The 22,086-nt window shown below is 38.1% G+C and overlaps 1 protein-coding gene across 1 annotated transcript in view; it reads right to left on the reverse strand.

Moving 5' to 3' along the window:
* The window catches only part of LOC102957134 (ovostatin homolog 2-like), a 54,202-nt gene extending 36,903 nt beyond the window's left edge, over positions 1–17,299 (reverse strand). The window contains exons 1-11 of the mRNA XM_015541277.2: positions 16,958–17,299; positions 16,457–16,640; positions 15,301–15,457; positions 13,725–13,777; positions 13,251–13,271; positions 10,466–10,634; positions 9,890–9,974; positions 5,952–6,069; positions 1,918–2,029; positions 521–630; positions 22–180 (exon numbers count right to left, since the gene is read on the reverse strand). Coding sequence (XP_015396763.2) covers positions 22–180; positions 521–630; positions 1,918–2,029; positions 5,952–6,069; positions 9,890–9,974; positions 10,466–10,634; positions 13,251–13,271; positions 13,725–13,777; positions 15,301–15,457; positions 16,457–16,640; positions 16,958–17,022 — 1,233 coding nt within the window. The 5' untranslated portion in view covers positions 17,023–17,299. The remainder of the gene's footprint in view (positions 1–21; positions 181–520; positions 631–1,917; positions 2,030–5,951; positions 6,070–9,889; positions 9,975–10,465; positions 10,635–13,250; positions 13,272–13,724; positions 13,778–15,300; positions 15,458–16,456; positions 16,641–16,957) is intronic.
* Between the last annotated feature and the right edge of the window lie 4,787 nt (positions 17,300–22,086).

A 22,086-nucleotide genomic window follows, 5' to 3' on the forward strand; every position in this document is an offset into this window, starting at 1 on the left:
GTCTACTCTTTGGTGTCTTACTTTCAGGTTGAACTCTGAATCGAATATATCTGAAGTGTCGATGGAAAACAGAGCTTCCCCATTGTCGTCTGTGGTGTAGTTTCCTATAAATCTGTTATTTAGCTCCAATCGCAATCGCTTGTTCCCCTTTGGTACATTATCAGGTCCAGAAAATTTAAGCTGTGCCAAAAAAAAAAAAAAAAAAGGCATTAATTTTTAAAACTCAAAACATCACATTTCTATAGAGAATTTTCTATTCATAAATGTGATCGCTTATTTGTAATTTTATTAAAATCCAATAGACAGAAAAATGGTCTATTAAATAGATACATAAAATGGAAACAGCTATAATTGTGTTGATCACTTTCCTTCCCCCGTGGGGGACTTTCTCTCATCTATCAGACATCGTGAGGCTACAAGTGTGTTATAAAAGTAGGAAAAAGATGTCCAGAAATTTTCAAAGGGCAATCCATGATCCAAGAAAATGAAATGAAAATATGTATTTTTAAGTCAAACCTACAGTTCCAAAATAAGGAATGCCTCTTCTGTAGAAAGAATCCATATTCTCAAAGCTCACACTCCCAAGCAATTGAGTGAGAAAAATGGAAGTCTTTTCACTGATCTGCACACCTGTAAGAAATAAAAAAAATAGCGTGAGGGAGGATGAATTGTTTAATCTAGAATCTCAAAAGAACAAATAGCTTAGGGGATATGTACAAACTTCTATGCAGAGAATTACATTCTTGTTCGACATTGAAAGGAAAGCGTAGGTGCTTTGGAGTATGTTTCAGAATACTCTGTATCTATCTGGTTATAATATACATCAAACTTAATAACATAATCAATGTGAAAACGTTTGGACCAGAAGCAGGAGAAAATGCTTTTAATTTCCTTCTTCTGACCATTCTACTCAGTTCTGGCTTGTAACTCCTTTTATAGCAGAGAATGTCACAGACATCTCTTGAGAGAAGGCTTTCACTTCCTTTAAATCTTTCTTTAGCCTGTCAAGATAACTATGCTTTTAGACTTTTCCCAGATAAGAAAAATATCTGAAAGCAAAGTAAATAGGAATGGATTGTGATAAGCAGAGGTAAACATACCTAGCTAAGTTACAATGCTACAAATACCCATAACAAATGCCATCACTCTATTGATCAAGTGTGTTTATACAAAGCACTTTATAAATAATATTATCTCACTCATTTTTAAGCAACAAAAATAGCCATTGAATCTGGCTTTCTCCACTCCAAATTAAATTCCACTTTCCTCTTTTTCTTTGTTATTCTTTTAACAATGATTTATTGAGCACGCATGTGCAATCTTGTAAATTTCTCAATGATATTTTATACCCGCAAATGTCTCCATTTGTATTAAATCAGAAGTTGACAAACTTCTGTGAAGAGGACCTCACAGTTATTATTCTAAGCTTGTGAACCATAAGCTACACAACTTTGGCATTTTAGCTGTTAAGCAAGGTAAACGAATGGGGTCATGTTCTAGTAAACTTTACATAAAGAAGCGTGGAGCTGGGTTTGACATTCTGGCTGTAGATTGTGAACTTTTGTATTAAATCAAAGCTCAGACCTGGTCAATTGGTTATCAACTGATTTACCCAAAATTAAAAAGAGTGCCTACTTTATTAGCTTAGCTTGCTACTTCAGAAGAAATCTCTGTCTGATTGATGCAGGCACAGAAGTAGATACAAACCTGTAACATTTACATAATAAGTTTATTTTAAACATTACGAGGAAAATCTTTTTTCAGAAGCAACCTTCAAGTTGACCTATTGGTAAATGTACTCCACTTTACTATGTGGAACAATTATTGATCTCTATTTGGTGAATCTTGCTTACTAGATACACTTCTCCCTAGGAAGCTGCATATACCCCCAGGTTGCCCATAAAACATGATCATTACCTGTCCCAAATTCCGTAACTGTTACAGTGGTTTGAAATGACATGAAAAATCCTGAACGGTAGAGTTGGAAGACTTTCGTATTCACAATTTGAGTCACACAACCATTTCTCAACTGAAAAATGAAGAGAAGGTATAATGAAAAGATTAGGGATTCAAAAGTCTTAAAGGGATATAGACTTTTAGCACAGATTTCTACCTTCCCCCACCACCCCATGGTTTCATCTCACAAACTTGTTGAAATGACCAAGAATTCCAAAAGAAGGGCTGGGAGTCCATCAGCAATTACAACAAGTGAAGGAGGTAATGTGTATTTTACAGACTTCAGGGATATTCTATTGACAACAATGTAGATGGCAATAAATTAAAGATGAGAATCCTATTTTAAGAATTAGAGATTAAAATCATCTTGAGTCTTCAAGTGTGTCACACAAGAACTCTTTTTAAGGTAAATTGTTATTTAAAATGAAGAACAAATCTATAGATGATCTTTCATTGGTGACATCAGGAACGAGAGAAACGTAGATTTAATTACATTTTAAAATGAACGGTACTATTAATTCTAAATTTAAAATGGTAGAGGGATAGATCAATTCATCTGACTCTCAAAACTACCACATGAGGAGACACGATTGTCATCACCATTATATGGATGAATAAACTGAAATATATAATCTGCCCAAGGTCACACAGATAGAAAGTGGTAGCTAGGCATTCTGATCGCAGAACATGTGCTCCTCTGAACCATCAACTATAATGTTAACAACAAAAACAGGCAATTTTACTTTGTCTATTTATAATACAATCAAATTACAAAGAAATGACAGAGGCGCCTGGGTGGCTCAGTTGGTTGAACGTCTGACACTTGATTTCAGCTCAGGTCATGATCCCAAGGTCGTGGGATCGAGCCCTACCTTGGGCTCTGCCCTGGATGTGGAGCCTGCTTAAGATTCTCTCCCTCCCTCTCTCTCTCTCTCTGCTCCTCACCCCCCATTCATGCATTCTTTCTCTCTCTAAAAAAACAAAAATTAAAAATTAAAAAAATGAAAATAAAATGTAATCAGAAGAATCTTACATGCCTTGAAATTAAGAAAAAAACCATTTTTCAGTAATACCTGAGTCAAAGAGAAAATATAACGTAAATCAATAAGAGTCTCGACATTAAAGACAAGGAAAAAAGTGTTTTGCATCAAAATCTATGGTATTAAGCTATGGTTAAAAGAGAAAGTAAAACACAATGTGTTTTTAACGAGAAGAAACAACATTTTTTAAAACCACCAAAATAAACTAAAATTTCAGGGAAAAGAAAGAATATGATGACTATAAAAATAAATGATTTAGGGGCGCCAGGGTGGCTCAGTCGGTTGGACATCCTCCTTTGTTTGGCTCAGGTCATGATCTCATGGCTCATGAGTTCGAGCCCTTCATCAGGCTCTGTGCTAACCACTTAGAACCTGGAGCCTGCTTCAGATTCTGTGTCTCCCTCTCTCTTTGTTCCCACCCCACCTGTGCTCTGTCCCTCTGTCCGTCTCTCTCAAATATAAGAAATAAAACATAAAAAAAAAATTAAAAAAAAATGATTTAGGAACAAAAAAATAATATCGGAAAGGAAATAATAAAACAAAAGTCAGAGGAAGTCCAACAAAACAGAATAACCTTTTACGAGCACTATTTAGAATAAAGAGGGAGACCAAAGTTGTATAAGATTAGATGCTAATACAACTTAGTATCCATTTAGAAGAAAACGAAATGTGTTATTTTACAACATAATAAAAACTACTTTATGTTGATTAGAGAAATTTTTAAAATGTTAAAATCACGCTTAGATAGCTACACGTACAACATGGTGATAGGTGAGAACTGTTTCTAAGGCTGAGAAACTGTAAACATCAGGAACTTTGGTATTTCAAAAATAACACAATCAAAGTCAATATTTAAATAACAGTCTTGAAAAAATATTTGCTTAGGGGATAGAGGGCAATATTTATACTAAAAGAAAGTTTCAGTTTCACACAAACAGGGAAAACAAGGACCATTAAGAATTCTTGAAAGAACAAATTCAAACTCATAACAAAAATATGAAAATACACTCAAGTTCACAAATAATACCAATTAAACCAAAAGAAACTTCTTTCAAAATGGCAACATTTTAAAACCTGCTATACATATTGCCGGCAGTAACTTGGGAACTATAGTCCTCTCACACATTGCTGACAGGAATTTAAATGCTTAAAAATTTTTTTGACAATATTTTTTAAATGTAAAATTGTGTGTGATTCTATCATCTATCTATCTATCATCTACTTTGATTCATGAAATCCATGCGAAGGGATCTGTATGAAATACATAAAACCACTGATATAGAAAGATAGTTTTAGCAGATTATTTATTGCTATATTTGTCACACTGGGGAGCAAAAAGCCATTCGCGGAGAGAACACCCATCACTTGGTAAAATGACTAAATTACATTAAAATCACACTACAGAAAACTGCACTGCTGATATGGAAGAAGTCGACTCAGCCTTTCTTTGCCTGCAATTCTTATCTACAGGAGTTCTGCTTGTCTTTAGCAAATCTCGATATTTACCAATTGATGTTCATCAATTTGGTGAGTAACTTCAGGACGATCAGGCTTAAATTATAAACTGAAATATATGCAAATCTCATTTTCGAGGTCCTAAGTTGATTCTCAAATAAATGGGCAGGATTGTTTACTGAGATTAAGATGCCACAGATCAGGAAAGCAGGTGGCGGCTTCAGAAATGAACCTCAAATTTAAAGCAATGCAGGTAGATACTCCGAATCGCAGGTGTGTGCGAATGAACTTTTTTCACAAGGACAATTCTAGATTGCATGGTGAGTCTTATCAGGGATTTGCTAATTTAACAGATGACTAATGATTCCACATGGGAAGACCAGAGAGATCATCTAGACGGTATATAAAACAAGAAAACCAATAAGGTTTTTCAAATTTAAAAATTCTATGAATCCATAGGTGGGTAACCATTTACATGGCCTAGAGAAAGAGACTATTGGTGGACGTTGTATTTGCTCCTTATTCTTCACCTTATCTAGCTGCAGCCTCCATTACCCACGAAATGAAAATAATGTTTTTAAGTCCCTTTTATAAATGGAATTGTAGGGGCCAAAGGCAGGTTCCCCCCAAACATGCCACATGGACTTATCGATATTTTATTTTATCATTTAATTTCATTTTATTTTAATTTCATTTTATTATTTTATTTTATATGTTTACTTATTGAGAAAGAGAGAGAGAGAGAGAAGGGGAGGGATAGAGAGAGACGGAGAAAGCATTCAAAGTAGGGTCCATGCTGTCAACACAGAGCCTGTTGTGGGCTCGATCTCATGACCATGAGATCGTGACCTGAGTCAAAATCAAAATCAAAAGTCGGACACTTAACTTACCACCCAGGCGCCCCAAGGCATATTGATTATTTTACATAAAAGTTACTTAAGGAAGAGCCGGTGCAAGGACACTTAGATCCTCCTTGGTCCCCCTGAAAGAAGGGAAAAAAACTCCCAGGTGAAAGGCACCCTCGCTGCACTAAAAAGTAAAAAGACATCCTTACCACCAGAGACAGGGACTTTAAAGCCAAGAAAGCTCTAGAAAAAAAAAAAAAACCAAAAAACCCCCAAAAAAACCTTGCTGGTTTTTTTCTAATCTACTACCTCGACCCAAATTCCAATTCGAATTCTTTACTAATTAAAGCTTACAAACACCTGTTTTCTTTGTCCTGTCAATTCCTCACAAATTTATTGTCCCTCTGTCAAAAAGTATAAAAGCTGCTTGCCTTGGTCATCTTTTTGGACCTCAATTTCATTATGGGACCGCTGTATGTACCTAATAAAATTTTGGGTTTTTTTCTCCTGTTAACCTGCTTCATGTAAACTTAATTCTATTTAGTCCAGTGGAAGACTTTAAAGGGTAGAGGGAGGATTTTTCCTTCTCTACAGAATCGAAGAAAGAATAATAATGAAATATAATGATAATGACAATAATAATGATGATCTGTACCTGCGCAATAAATTGTTCACATATTTCATTGTTGTTGTTCTCACAGTTCTCGGAGGAAAAGAATTTTCTGCACACCCGGATTTGAGCTTTTCCTTGCACCGGCTGGCCATAGGTGTACCTGGTAGGAGAAAGTGTAGTGACAATTATAGATGATCAATACCATGGGCCTATTTTATGGGCTTTTTCAGAAATTGTATATGAAATCTGGAACGTATGGCTACCCCAATGACTGAATTCTATTAGCAATCATCATCTATTAGTGCTATCTTCCCCACAGAATTTGAATTCAATTAGGCATGTGATCTGTTATGAGGATTCGGCTGCCTTTTTAAAAATCAAACTCAAGGGGTGCCTGGTTGGCTCAGTTGATACAGCATGTGTCGGCTGATCTCAGCACTGTGAGTTCAAGCCCCACGTTGGGCGCAGAGCCTACTTAAAAGAAAACAAAAATCAAATTCAGGGAAATGTAGAACCTAAAGTCTCAGCAAAAGGGATTTAATGATCACATCGAGTTTTTTAAATTACATTTTAGCCTGATAGAAATATTATAAAATTTGTCTGCAGCACCATTTTTTTTTAGCAGAAAATATATATGGATCTAAGTAACATGTGGAGTATTAGGATATATTTTTTTAAGTTTATTTATATTTTGAGAGAGGCAGAGATTGTGCAAGTAGGGGAGGGGCAGAGAGAGGGAGACAGAGAATCCCAAGCGGGCTCTGCACTGTCATCTTGAAGCCCGATGTGGGGCTCGAACTCAAGAAACCGTGAGATCATGACCTGAGCAGAAACCAAGAGTCAGAGGCTTAACCGACTGAGCCACCCAGGCGCTCCTGGATTATTTAGGATCTTAAAATACTTCCAGATCAATACTTAAAAAAATTTTTTATATTTATTTATTTTTGAGAGAGAGAGAGACAGAATGCGAGCAGGGGAGCGGCAGAGAGAGAAGGAGAGACAGAACCTGAAGCAGGCTCCAGGCTCTGAGCGGTCAGCCCAGAGCCCGACACTGGTCTGTGACTCACGAACCAGAAGAGCATCACCTGAGCCAAAGTTGGACACTTAACCGACTGAGCCACCTAGGCTCCCCCAGATCAATACTTTAAACAACAATTCTCATTGTACATCCAACAAATGCAGCAGGTATGGAGATTGGCATAAACTAGATAAATTTTGATCAAAAGTATGTCTTGTGGGGTGAGATTAAATAAATATCTCATTTTCTCCTAAAACACACAGAAAACCACAACACAAGGTGGGGTTTTTTTTTTTTTTAATTTCAATCAAAGGCAAATACAGTTGATTTGAAATTTTTTGTTATTTGAGGATTGCTTCATTTAGAAAAACATAGCACCTGTGAAATTAGTAAGTAGTAAAACTGAAAATAATTAAATTTATCAATGATAATATTTTTTTTTCTAATTTTTGGGCACTACTATGTATCTGGTGGTTACACAGATGATCTAATTTATTTTTCAAGCAATCCTGAGACGTCGGCGTATAATGTCATTGCGCAGATTAGTGAACTGAGGTCAAGCAACTCGCCTACATTGTAAGATACGGAATTGAAATTCAAACTCTGATCTTCCTCCCTTCCCACAGTCCGGGCTCTTCCACTAAATTGCTTTTCTCTCCCTACTTAAGAATTGTCAATGCTTCTGAGAATTCGATTCGAGCCAAATCGCTAAAATCATCTGTGAGCTTTAAAGATCAATTACATATAACACAGCGGCAAGACTCAGATCAGGCCACAGGTGACACAACTGAACATATCTTATTATTGCTTCTTACTGTCTTTTGCTTACAAAATAAAACTCTCATTGTCATATTTTCTAGGGGTTAACACATGCCTGTGAAATATGTAGCTTAAATGTTCGTACAGATCAGAAAGAATAAACATTTTCCCTTTGTGATTTGAAAAGCTTTTGGTGGGTACTAATGCGGTTTATTAAGGTGTCTTTGCCTATAGGCGCGTTTTCTTCCCTGTTTGCTAAAAGGGGGCCGTTTGCCAAAATACCCTGGCTTGCTGTTGTTTTCTCAAGTTAAGTGCCAGGGAGTCCTGAAGAAACAAGGCACATAGTGCGTGCGACCTGAAGTAGGCAACTCATGCATGGAGTTCACTCCTAGACATACTGATTTTATTCATCCTGTTCCTGTAACATGCCCAGAAATATTTCTGTAGCCACGAGAGCTTCTGTCTCAACTGCCTGGTCCTGTTGCAGGGCATCATGATTGCTGATAACTGAATACCATGTCATGTCAAATCTAAATGAAATGTAACATTCAAGAAGTTTTTGAGAACTCCCAATTCTGTATCAACAGTTAGTTTAGCAAGTCTCCTATGAAGGCGATACTTGATAAATACTTTGGCTCTCCTGATATCTGTGTCGTACTTTTTTTTTTTTAGCATACCCCTGGGCAGATAAATTATAGGTATTAATCCCATTGACAATTCTGGCTTGTGTGGGATTTTATGAGTGAAACTAGTTTAGGAGCCTGGATTTTTTGAAGCGTATTTGATTACCTCCTTATTTTTAGCACACATATCTACATCTTTCATATATTACGTTTATGAAATTCTAGCACGTGTCAGCTACTCTTCACCGAGACAAGAAAATATTTGTACAGTTGTGCTAGAGTCCAAAAAACATTGTAGATACTGTCAGCCTTTCACCCAATATATCTTTAAAGTACCTTGACTCTACTCAAGAATATTTTGAAAGTCAAAATCTACTTTGAAACCCTCTGAAAATGCTCTAAAGCAAACTATTTCCATGTCGCCAATTAAATAAAAAGTTGGAACAAATATGTCATGTATTACAATTTTTAATTGTTTATATAAATTATAACAGAGGTCTTGGTTAGAAGAGTACTTCTGACGTCAAATAGTATTGGTCTAAATCCTAAGTCGGCCATCAAAAGGCGCCATTACTGTTGATAAATTATTTCAGTTCTCTGTATCTTGTTATCTTTTTTTTTCTAAAACAAAGATGATAACAGCTCCTATCACATAGCATGGGGGTAAGAATATAAGAAGGGCAATGCTCAGCACAGAAATTGGCATTCAATAAATATTAACTATATTAATTATTATTAGAAATTTGAGAAAAGGCATCATACTCTTAAAAATGTAAAAGGCATTCGAAATCATTTCCCAAAAAGAAAATTAAAATTTCTCAAATCATACAGGATTTTTTTTTCACCCGAGGAAGATTCAAATTAATTCTAATTGCTAAAAATACCTTTTTTCCCCACTATGACATTTTGAAGAGTTTCTTTTTTATTTAAAATGAAAATATCAATGATGGTGAAGATTCAGTGAGGCAGGTACTTCTGTATCAGCTGCTGGAACTTTACACTGATGCAACATATTTAGTGAGTAATATGGCAATCAAAAAACTAAAAGAATATTATACATTCTGTCTTGACAATTCCAGTTCTGGACATCTTTCTTAAGTAAATCGTTTTTAATTCAGAAGATACTTCTTATACACTTATACACAAAGACATATACTATAATAGTACGGAAAAAAGCTGAATAGCCTCCATGTTATATAATAAAGAAAAGTTAATTTGGTATGGCCACATAGAGTTATGTTTATGCAGCAAGGAATTGGAATTCGTAAAAGATGAGCTGAATATGAAGACGTGTTTTCTTAATTATAGTGTATAGAAAAGGATGATTGCAGTTGATGAATATGAAAAGATTCATACAAGACTAGAAGAAAATACCTTACAATGTAAATGGCAATCGGCAGAATTAATTACAGGTAATTTCTTATGGTTTTCTTTGTTTTTAAAATATTTTACAACGAGAATTCGCTCTTTCTCTAACAATCTTAAAGGAAGCATATAAATAAAGTTACATGGTTAATCTCATTTCTCATTCTTTCTGAGCTCTATATTGACCGTTGGAGTCAAATCTCCTGAATACTTACTTAGCACATACATTCACTTGGAACTCATCATCCGAAATAGTTACTGTTTGTGGTGCACTGACCTTAACTTCAAACCTGGGCAACACTGGAAACAAAAAGAAATAGACTTCAGCCCCTACAATCATTGGTGAGAAAAACTTATGGCAATCATGTAACTAATCATGTAACTAGGTAAGTTTCTGTGCACAACATTTTCCTATGTATGCATCTCGATAGCCCACATTTCAACTGCCTCCAATTCTGTGTGTGGCACCAGTAAGTGATAGGGCCTTTCCTTTATCTTCCCTGTTCTCGGAACTTCACATGTTATTTATCGTAATCATTTAGATCGTCTTAGAAGATTGTCTGGATTCTAGAAGATGAGACATTTCCCAGGTAGGAAGGTCAGGGGTTAGAATAAGGATACGGGGCAAGAAGGAAGGATGATAAAGCAGAAAACCCCAAGAAAGGAAAATGGCAGAAAATCAAATCAAGCCTCACCTAAGTCTTTTGGCTAAATCTAACATAAAAATTGTTTTGTTCAGCCCTTTGAACTCTTCCTTTATAAGGAAACAACCATAAGTAGTAATTCATTACCATATCTATCAACAGTAAATTGGTGTGTCAGTGTCCTTCCCGATTTTTCTTTCATGATAATAGAGTAATCTCCAAATATTGGTTCTGAAATCAGTTGGAAGGAGAGTTGGGTAATATTTTGAAAGGAGGTCACATTTTGCCACTGAAAAATCCTATTGTGTTGAGGATCCTAGAAATAAAGAAGAAATAAAATTAGAGGTCATGAAGAGTATTATCCTTTCCTTCTTTATTCTGAGTACCTTCTATAGTTATTGGAAGTAAAGAAAACTACCATTTTATTGCACTAATATCTTGCACTGTAACAATAACATAACTTCCTCGGGTATACAAATTCAATATTACAGTATGTCTCTGTTAAGCCCCAAAAGGATAAGAACAACAATCTCTAACTATTGCTTTGGATTTTTGTCTTTCTGAACCAGAGTTCCATAGTTAACAAGTTTAAAACACAGGGGCGGGGCGCCTGGATGGCTCAGTCGGTTGAGCGGCCGGCTTCAGCTCAGGTCATGATCTCATAGTCTGTGAGTTCGAGCCCCGCGTCGGGCTCTGTGCTGACCGCTCAGAGCCTGGAGCCTGTTTCGGATTCTGTGTCTCCCTCTCTCTGCCCCTCCCCCGTTCATGCTCTGTCTCTCTCTGTCTCAAAAATAAATAAACGTTAAAAAAAAAATAAAAAAAAAATAAAACACAGGAGCGCCTGGGTGGCTCAGTCGGTTAAGCATCTGACTTTGGCTCAGGTCATGCTCTCGCTGCTCATGAGTTCGAGCCCCTTGTCAGGCCCTGTGTTACAGCTCAGAGCCTGGAGCCTGCTTCAGATTCTGTCTCTGTCTCTCTGCCCCTCCCCTGCTCACACTCTGTCTCTCTCTCTCTCTCAAATATAAAATTAAACACAAAAAAAATAAAAAAAAATAAAACGCAATGTGCCTGCTCCAGAGTAGTGCTTTCCACAGTAGAGTGGACCCACTCCAACAGATGCATAAGGAGGGATTTATTCTAACAAATACTTCTATTTGTCACTGGTGTTTATTTGGTCTATAAATAAACTGGTTATGAATTTACACACTGCATGCAAGAGCTGTTTAATGGGAGTTCTACATTTTCTCCTTTATTTGTTTTTAGCATATTGCATCATATGTGAGCCTGCTTCCATAAGCCTATTTAAAGATATCAACCAGTTGTGATTAAAGAATTCCTGATAAAAAGATTTCTACAAAGAAACAAAAACATTATTTACTACTCACTTAATTTAATTTTTTTTTCTTTCCTCTACAATAAAACCTAGAAAACTAAATTAATTTTCCAGGCTTCCTTTCAGTAAGGATTGTCCATATGACCAATGTAACCCAGTTGGCCAATGAAATGACCAATGTAACCAGCTTGGCCAATGAAATGTAAGTAGAAGTCACCGAGTAGACATTATTTCTAAAAGAATCAGATGCGGCTGGCATTGAGAATAAAACAACACACTGAGGCCAGCCGAGAGGTTACATAGAAGAAGCCCGGATCCTTCGTAATATTATGTTGTTCTTGTCCCGACCTTAAAGTGCCTGCACTCAGACTTAGTGGTTTGTGAAAACAATAAAGCTTTTACTCATTTAAACCAATGTTGGTTAAGCTTTCTGTTGCTTTCAGTGGAACACTAGCTGTGAAGGTAACTGTGAAGGTAGAATCCTAGTGTTCACACTAGGATGTGAAGATAATGCTATTTACAGATTACGAAGGATGCGGAAAACATGAAAATGGCTGACTTGATATTTATCCTACTGGAAGGATGAGCTATTTGCCACCCACGTAAGAAGGAATTCGTATTATAAAGACAAAATTATATTGTGTATATATATATATATTATATATATACAAAATTATATATCGCATTATAAAGACAAAAAAATTCGTATTATAAAGACAATTTGGAATATTTATATACATATATAATGACAATGAACCCAGATCCTAGTGTATTAACATTTAATTTTTTTTTTTAATCTTTATTTATTTTGAGAGAGAGAGAGTGTGAGCAGGGAAGGAGCTGAGGGGAGGGAGACACAGAATCCGAAGCAGGCTCCAGGCCCTGAGCTGTCAGCACAGAGCCCGACGGGGGGCTCAAACTCACGAACCACGAGATCATGACCTGAGCCGAAGTCAGACGCTTAAGCAACTGAGCCACCCAGGCGCCCCTCAGTATATTAACATTTAGACTTAGTTAATAGTAATAATACATATTGCACGTAGAAATTAAAGTACATATGTTGGAGTTGATGGGCACAAAAGATTTACTGACAGACTTAAGATCTGAAATTAAGTCACACTCTACTGCACTAGAGCTTTGAACTGTAGAAGGAGACTCCATTAACTATTTTCTGAAAGCAAAGGGTCCATTTTGTAATAATATCACCGACTCTATTTCAAACCTTTAGGTGTTTGTGTTTTCTATTTCCTTAAAATAAGATATGGTTAAATTAACATTGAGAAGGGCCAGTAGCCAAAATGAAGCAATTTTAAACATAAACCTCCCTTAGAAGGAGCCCAATCGTTCATTTTCTGTGGAAATCCATTACTGCATTTGCCACACAGGATCAATACCAAAGTGGCAGCTTTTTATTTACATCTTCGGCTGATGCCTTACATTGTAAGTAGATAAACATTTCTCTTCCCCTTATTTCAGTTCCCTTACTTTCTAACTACACGTAATGAAAACTACACACACACGCGCACACACACACACACACACACATCCTTATTTATCTGAATATTCAAAATAATGAGTGTGATAAAGCAGATCGCTTACCTGAAGTGTGATCAATGGATACTGAAAAGAAAAAAATGCAGGTTAATATTGTAATAGTGTTTTTTTTTCTTTTTTTTTTTTTTTTTTTGCCAGATATTGCATTGTTAAGATCGTCTGGCTTCGTGTTGAGACGGCCTTAAGTTTCGCAGAAGACCAAGTTTCTGTAGCTAAGCGTGCCAAGAAAACCCCAAATGTGAGAGATCCTGAACCTCATCAGGGAAGTGGAAAGCAGGTTCCATGCAACCCATTTTTTTCCCCCCTTATATGATGAAAAGACCTAAAGAAGTACAAACTAACTCCCAGTAAAGACAAGTTCTAAATTTGGGGGTCAGCATTGAAACTCCACCTGTACAGTATTCCATGTTAGAATCAATTTCCGTACTTATGCAAAGCCTCCTGGTGACACTTTAGATGGTAATGGATTTGTTTACTTTGCTTCGATTTCATTGTACCGTTAGAAATTAATGAACTCACCAATTCCTCAACAGGTCTGAACTTGGTATCCAGCGTCACGATGCGAATTTGAACTAAAAGAAAAGAGGAAGAAGGGATGAATGCTTGTAAATAGACATAGGTATGTCTACGAATGCTTGTAAATAGACATAGCAATTAATTGTCTTGCTGTCATGGAATGCTGCCCTGTGTCCCCTAGCTCTGATGTGACCCTTTGAAATTTGGGTCCTATTTGGAAAGAGCTCTCGTTACACATTTGTAATTCCTCTGTTGACTGTTGACGATGCTCTATTATTACCAAAGCTGCTACCACCAACTGGAAAGTTTTGCCCTAAATGGCCCACAGGGACACCTTAAAAATTGGAGCCTCGGGGCACCTGTGTGGCTCAGTCAGTTGAGCATCTGACTTTCGATTTTGCCTCAGGTCATGATCTCACGGTTTGTGAGTTCAAGCCCCACATGGGGCTCTGCACTGACAGTGTGGAGCCCACTTCGGCATCTCTCTCCCTCTCTCTGACCCTCCCCGGCTTGCATATGTGTGCGCATGCACGCACGTGCTTTCTCTCTCTCAAAATAAATAAACGTTATAAAAAATTGGTGCCAGAATTAATTGTAGAAAGAAAAATGTGAAGTATGTATAGTAGAAGTTAAACATAATTTTCTGGAAAAGGATAGTAACGTTAGCAAACATTAAATTAATTTTAGCAGAATTCCAGAAAGATCATTTTAACTACCTTTATATACATAACTGTCATGATAACATTTTAATAAGTACAGAGAGAATATAATGCAGGGAAAAAAATCTCAGTATAGGAATTCTGTTTTAATTCTTTTATTTCTTTTCAAAATAAATCATACAAATATGTAATATTAGAAGAAAATACATAGATGATGTCATCCAACCCCCTAATTTTACAAATGAGAAAGCTAAAGATCTCAAAGAGCAGAATTTCCTTGGCGAAATCCAATAATTTACTGGTACAGCCAAAACAAAAACCACCCCAGTTCAGAATCCTAGTTTGGTGTTCTTTCTGCCACCTTTTACTTACCACAATACTAAAGAAAATAGAAGAACTCTGCTTAGGTTATCAGATTAGTGATTATTTCTACTGGCACGAATAATAATAATAATAAGGAGTCTTTGTGCTAGGTCCTATTTTACATTGACTGTCTCATTTTATTCTCACACTATTTCCGGAAGGGAGGCATTTTTATTCCCTCCATTCTACAGATGAAAAGACTTGAGTCTACACAGAGATTTACTTGGCTGGCCCAACTGGTAAATTATGGAGCAAGAAGTGAAACCAAACGTTTTGCATCCCAGGCTCGTATCCATTTTATTACGAAAGTCTGTCACTAGAACTTTTAAACTTTTAAAGTGGCATGCACGCGTTTAAGAAGCAAAGCATTCAGTTCCTGGGGCTGGAGGGCACTGTTACGTAACTGACCTAGGCGGCCAGTAGAAATTCGAGAAATCCGTGATCCCGTACCATTCAGAATAAACTTGAGACTGACATTCACACGTTCGGGGTGCTCTAAATTTGAGGAATGTGTTCCTGAGGCCAGTGAAACAAAGGAAACAAGAACACTGACTTACCCTTCTGTCCAGGTTGATAGATGGGCTTATCTGTCTGCACAAAGGTTACGGTCTCCTCTGAAGCGAGTGCTACGGACCTCCTCTCAAAGATTTTAAGAGTCTCTCCCTTAGCCCGCAATGTCACAAAGGCCAAGGGCTCAGAGGACTTTTGAGACACCTGTTCATGTTAAAGAGCAGAGAATGGGAAAACAAGTTGTAGACACTGAGCTGGTAAATAAGGTCTTAAACTGGCTTCTCAGGCCGCGAGCCTCTAGAGAGGACCTTATGTCTTTTTTTATTTTTTTAATTTTTTTTTAACGTTTATTTATTTTTGAGACAGAGAGAGACAGAGCATGAACGGGGGAGGGGCAGAGAGAGAGGGAGACACAGAATCGGAAGCAGGCTCCAGGCTCTGAGCCATCAGTGCAGAGCCCGACGCGGGGCTCGAACTCACGGACCGCGAGATCGTGACCCGGGCTGAAGTCGGACGCTTAACCGACTGAGCCATCCAGGCGCCCCAGGACCTTATGTCTTAAAGGGAGACTCGGAGACCACTTTTTACAATTGCTTTAGTTAGCATGAGGACTGTTTCTGACAAACTTATTTTTACGTCCGCTAGCCTTCTATTTTCTGTGTGTGTGTGTGTGTGTGTGTGTGTGTGTTGCCCTCACTGTCAATCTTGCTTCTTTTTACCTGTATTTTCTTTCCTCATATTGTTAAACGGTTCTATCCAAAGGGCAGTGATTGTGCTTGATTATCACTGCCTATGAAAGAATAATGGCAGTATTTCACAGGTTTTGTTGCATGGGTAAATTTTCCTTTTGTTTCTTGCCTCTCAGGAAGTCTCTGATCCCATTCCCTAGCTTCCACATTGCATCCAAAATCAAGGTTTGTTATCTCTCTAAAAGTAATGCTTTAATGCTTATTTGTTTGTGAGAGAGCGCAAGTTGGGGAAGGGGCAGAGAGAGGGGGACAGAGGGTCCCAAGCAGGCTCTGCGCTGACGGGAGCGAACCTGATGTGGGGCTCGAACTCCCGAACCATGAGATCATGATCTCTGAGCCGAAGTCAGACGTTGAACTGACGGAGCCGCTCAGGGACCCCTCTCTAAAAATAATTTTTCAGTAATAATTTCCTCACCCCCGCTGAAGTTCGGAAACGGCAAGTTCAGTGCCTCACCTTGAAATCTGCACAAGCGTAGAAGTTATCGTCGTCCACAGACTGGTCAAAAATCGTGGTGTTGTATCCATCATATTCTAGGACAACACTCAAGGATACAGATTCGTTAAGGTTTGAAAGGTGGAGACAAGCCTTGTCTGTAGAATGACTCTGCATCACGGAGGACACCCATAGGATATATTGCCTGTGCAAAGAAAGTAACCAAGGCTTTAAACAAGTGTAGCAGAAATGCAGAACACGCATAAGAAACAATTTTAACGTATTGAAATGTTTCTGAAACATTTTTCATAGCATTGCGATAAACTTGAGTATGTAGAGAGAGGCATCTTAAGAAAAAGGTCCTAATTCCCTCATATGCTTGTTTAAAATTTATAAGGCAAACCAGCACTCAGTCTCAGAAGTTGAAACAGTCAAGTAGAATCATATTTTAACACAGCAAGCATTTCCCCTGGTCACTTTGCCAGGACTCAGGGTAAGAATACAGAGTATACATTTCCTTACGGTTCTGAAGCCACAGAAACAGTAAAATGAAGCAAGAAGGTGCTCAGAAAAATGGTGGGCACCATTTTATCCCAGTGTCTGAACAATAAAGACTTCAAGGTAAATATTCAATCTCTCTCTCTCTTTTCTTCTTATTCGATGTTAGCTGCCCCAATTATCCACTTTCTTTTCTTCCTTCCACTCTGCCTTTCCCTGTACGTTGTTGCTTTTATAGTCAGGCACGATGAAGGATCAGTTACTTTTTGGAACAAGTCACTTGGGACCCATCAATCACACGTAGAATAGCCTCTCCCATTACTTCTGGAGCAAGGAGGAGCGTGTTATCGCTTTATATATAAAACTTCCTTCTTAAGTTCATTGGATGCTGCTCTGTTTTTGGAATCAGCAGCACAGGTTGGACAGGAAGCAAGAGAAAACAAAGAAAACAGTTGTGCAACACTTAAGAGCTCATTCATTTAATTAAGCACTTCCCTCCCGGGGCTGACCGCAGTATCAGAAAGCGTTGATAGACAGGAATTAGCACTGGGCAGAAAAATACCCCTCCAAAAAGCTGTTATCATTCTGATTGCCAAAAGGTACATTTTTTAAGCTGCTGAGAAAAGTAGCAATATCCGATGCTATCAAAACACAGGTGGAAATGGATATCTCAATACAGGCTCGTTTTATGGATAATTGATACTGTTTTTATTCTTTTATAAATTCAAAATGCAGAATGGAACCTTTAAAATGTTGACGTGTGTTCAACATTTACGATGATTTTCTTAGGGAGGTTTTTTTGACAATGTTCAATATCCTTTTCTACCCTAAATGTCATAAGAAAAAGGGGCGCCTGGGTGGCTCAGTCGGTTAAGCGTCCGACTTCAGCTCAGGTCATGAGCTCACGGTTGGTGAGTTCGAGCCCCGCATCAGGTTCTGAGCTGACAGCTCGGAGCATGGAGCCTGCTTCGGATTCTGTGTCTCCCTCTTTCTCTGCCCCTCCCCCGCTCATGCTCTGTCTCTCTCCATCTCTCAACAAACTGAATAAAAAGTTTAAAAAAAATTTAAATATAATAAGAAAACAATTCAAGCAAAAGTAATAAATACATGTACGTGTGTATACACGCCCAGTAGTCACTTCACCCTTATTTTGATTGCAAAGCATTTCTAAATGGAAAATGAGCCATGCCAAAGAAACTGGCAACCTCTTGACTTGTGTCTCTGGTGTGTTATTTTTCCCACTTGTCTCCTTTCCTTTTTTTTTTTTTTTAAACATATTTTCTATTTCAAGTATTGATGGAGTTAGTACATCTGGCTTGAAGAATGTTACGTTGTATGATGAAGGGAGCTGGTTTCAGTCTTCGTTTCTGAAAGAAATAGGCCCACGACACTGCAAAGGCAATGCAAAGTCAAAACAAACAAACAAAAAATAGCAGTTATAATAGATGAGAAGCTGTAATGAAGTAGTAAGAGCCCTCAGGAATGGGAGACTAAGGGTTCCTGGTTGACCCCATTTCGAATTCCAGTGCAGAAGTGTGTTCCCCAAAACTCTGACCATGTTGCTTTCTCAGTACAAGTGAGACCTTGCTCCCTTCCTCATTTCTATGTTAAGACTTTTGTGTTTGTCTGCCTTTTCTCTAAAAGGAAGAGAAAGGAAGCCAACTCTTCCTGCAGAGGAAGCCAACTCTTTTAAAGTCTCTGCATGCAGGGGGGTGGGGGGGCTTGAGTGGCTCAGTCGGTTAAGCGCCCGACTTCAGCCCAGGTCATGATCTCACGGTTCCTTGGTTCGAGCTCCGTGTCGGGCTCTGCATTGACAGCTCGGAGCCTGGAGCCTGCTTATGATTTTGTGTCTGCCTCTCTCTCTCTGCCCCTCCCCTGCTCATGCTGTCTCTCCTTGTCTCTCATAAATAAATAAATATTTAAAAAATAAAAATAAAAAAAAAATAAAGTCTCTGCTTCGGCACTAATTCTCACTTGTTGACCTGTCCAATCATTTTTAAGATTTAATTTTTTTTCCACTGGAACCCCAGACTGTTAATCTCTGTGTTTGACCAACACCCTTCCCTCTGATAGCCCCTTAGGCTTATTATTAGAACCACTCTTTCCACTCCACTCCCCATACTGATATCATAAGATAAATTAAATCACTAGCTTCCCAGATTGTTGATAGATCAAAGCAACGAATTCTTTATTCCCAAGGATGATAAATCCAAAGAGCTTGAAACTTCTCTAAAATATTTGCATTTTTCCAAGTGTAAAACGTAAAAAATTCTTTTTCGCATTTACTTATTTTTGGGACGGATAGAGACAGAGTGTGAGCTGGCGAGGGGCAGAGAGAAGGAGACACAAAATCTGAAGCAGGCTCCAGATCTGAGCTGTCAGCACAGAGCCCAACGTGGGGCTCACACCCACGAACTGTGAGATCATGACCTGAGCCAAACTAGGACGCTTAATCCACTGAGCCATCTGGGCGTCCCTCCAAATGTAAAACTTTATGTTGGGTAAATGCCTGTTGATCTTAACGTTAATCGAGGGAATTTACTGCTAACAAGAATGTGGGTTTTTCGCATTCTTTTCATTCATCTTAAGACTAGCAGGGTTTTACGACATTTCTTTCCTCAAATATAATTTTATCTGATGAACATTTCCTCCAGAGAATTCAGGTATGGATTCAAACTTATCTACTGAAGACTTGCTATATATGGGCAAAAGTGCTAGTTCTAGAAATAAAAAGATAAGTAAGACACAATTCTCTAAAGCAGTTTACCTTCTAGTAGACAAGGGAAGAAGGGAGGAAAGAAGAAGAGAATGAAGAAAGAAAAGAATGGAGGCAGAAAGGGAGAGAAGGAGAGAGGGAAAGACATGGGAGAAGGGAAGGGGCAGAGTGAAGATGAAGGAAGGGATATGATAGAGAAGAGAGAGTATTTCCTGAGTACTTGATACATAGCAGGCAGTGTACTAGGTGCTGATATGGACAGTATCTCATTTAATCCTCAGAAAATACAATTTTAAATGTATCACTTATTCTCATCGTACAGATAAGAAAAATACAGTATTGGAAAATATCATTAATTTTCATAGGGTCTCCCGGACAGTTAAGTGGGGTTGGGAAGAATTTCTTTTTTTTTTTAAATGTTTATTTATTTCTGAGAGAGAGACAGAGCATGAGTGGGGGAGGGGCAGAGAGAGAGGGAGACACAGAATCGGAAACAGGCTCCAGGCTCCGAGCCATCAGCCCAGAGCCTGAAGTGGAGCTCAAACTCACAAACCGTGAGATCATGACCTGAGCCGAAGTCGGTCGCTCAACCAACTGAGCCACCCAGGTGCCCCAAGGGAAGAATTTCTTTTAGCAATCATAAATTGAATGAGATCAAAGGATATGTTCATAGGTAAGAATACGAAAGGACATGGATTAGTGTACTTTGTTCTAAATTCTCAGTAGGTTTCTGCTGAGCAAAGCCATATGTAATAGAAAACAGATATTACATCAACATCTTTTGGCAGATTCAATACTATTTAAGTTATTGGTATTTACTGCTGTGGGAATACCTCTATTGACTCATTCACTCAGTACATGTTTATTAAGTAACTACTATCTGCTAGAATTGTGGTAGACGGTAGAAAGGAAGAGGTGAATGTAGGTTTTGGAGTTATCATTCTATCAGGAAGGGCAGAGGCTTAACAACTAATAAGTCATTAAAATCACGGTAAGTCTCACAGAGGAGAAACAACTATAGGGCACCATGAGAATGTATGTTGGGATGTACTTAGTATTAAACTAAGTCCTGGTGATAAACAGATGAGTAACACCACTTCTTTTTTTTTAATTAAAAAAAATTTTTTTAATGTTTATTTATTTTTGAGAGAGACAGAGACAGAATGCGAGTGGGTTAGGGTCAGAGAGAGAGGGAGGCACAGAATCCGAAGCAGGCTCCAGGCTCTGAGCTGTCAGCACAGAGCCCGACGTGGGGCTTGAACCCACGAGCCGCGAGATCGTGACCTGAGCCGAAGTCGGATGCTCAACCGACTGAGCCACCCAGGCGCCCCGAGTACTACCACTTCTTTTCCTAGAAGAGTTCCCTGTCCACTCATCAGGAAATGTAAACATAAATTACAATGCCATGTGGCACAAAGACTATCCTATACTGAAACTATGAGCAATGCTCAGTGGAATCATATTAAAATGATAAATTAGAAAGCTGGAAACAAGTTTAATAAGGTTTGAGTTGGAAATATTAACATGATTATGAATTTTCCAGGTATAGTAGAAATTAAAGAAACTGTTATAACAGCTTTAAAAAAAGTTTTTTCTTAATTCAAGTATAATTACTGTACAGTGTTAGATTATAACAGGTGTACAATATAATGATTCAACAGTTCTCTACATTACTCAGGGCTCATCATGATAAGAGTACTCTTAATCCCCTTCACCTATTTCACCCATCCCCTCACCCAACTCCCTCCTGGCCACCACTTGTTTGTTCTCTATACTTAAGAGTCTGTTGTTTGTTTGTCCCTTTTTTTCTTAGCTCACTTGTTTTGTTTCTTAAATTCACATATGAGTGAAATCATATGGTATTTGTTTTTCTCTGACTGACCTATTTCCTTTAGGATTATACCCTGTAGACCCGATCATTGTTGTTGCAAATGGAAAGATTTTATTCTCCTTTATGGCTGAGGAATATGCCATCGTATATATGGACACCACAAGTTCTGTATCCATTTGTCTGTGGGTAGACACTTGGGTTGCCTCCATATTTTGGCTGTCACAAAGAATGCTGCAAAACACATAGGGGTACATATATCTTTTCAAATTAGTTTTTTTTGTTTTTTTTTTTTTGGGGGGGCAAATACCCAGTAGTGGAATTACTGGATCATATTTTAATTCTATTTAAAAATTGTTCAGGAGGGGCGCCTGGGTGGCTTGGTTGGTTGGGTGTCCGACTTCGGCTCAGGTCAAGATCTCACGGTCTGTGAGTTCGAGCCCCGCGTCGGGCTCTGTGCTGACCACTCAGAGCCTGGAGCTTGTTTCAGATTCTGTGTCTCCCTCTCTCTCTGCCCCTCCCCTGTTCATGCTCTGTCTCTCTCTGTCTCAAAAATAAAAAAATAAAAAATAAAAAAATAAATAAATAAAAATTGTTCGGGAACCTCCA

The sequence above is a fragment of the Panthera tigris genome, chromosome B4 (genome assembly GCF_018350195.1).
Source record: "Panthera tigris isolate Pti1 chromosome B4, P.tigris_Pti1_mat1.1, whole genome shotgun sequence".
NCBI lineage: Eukaryota > Metazoa > Chordata > Mammalia > Carnivora > Felidae > Panthera > Panthera tigris.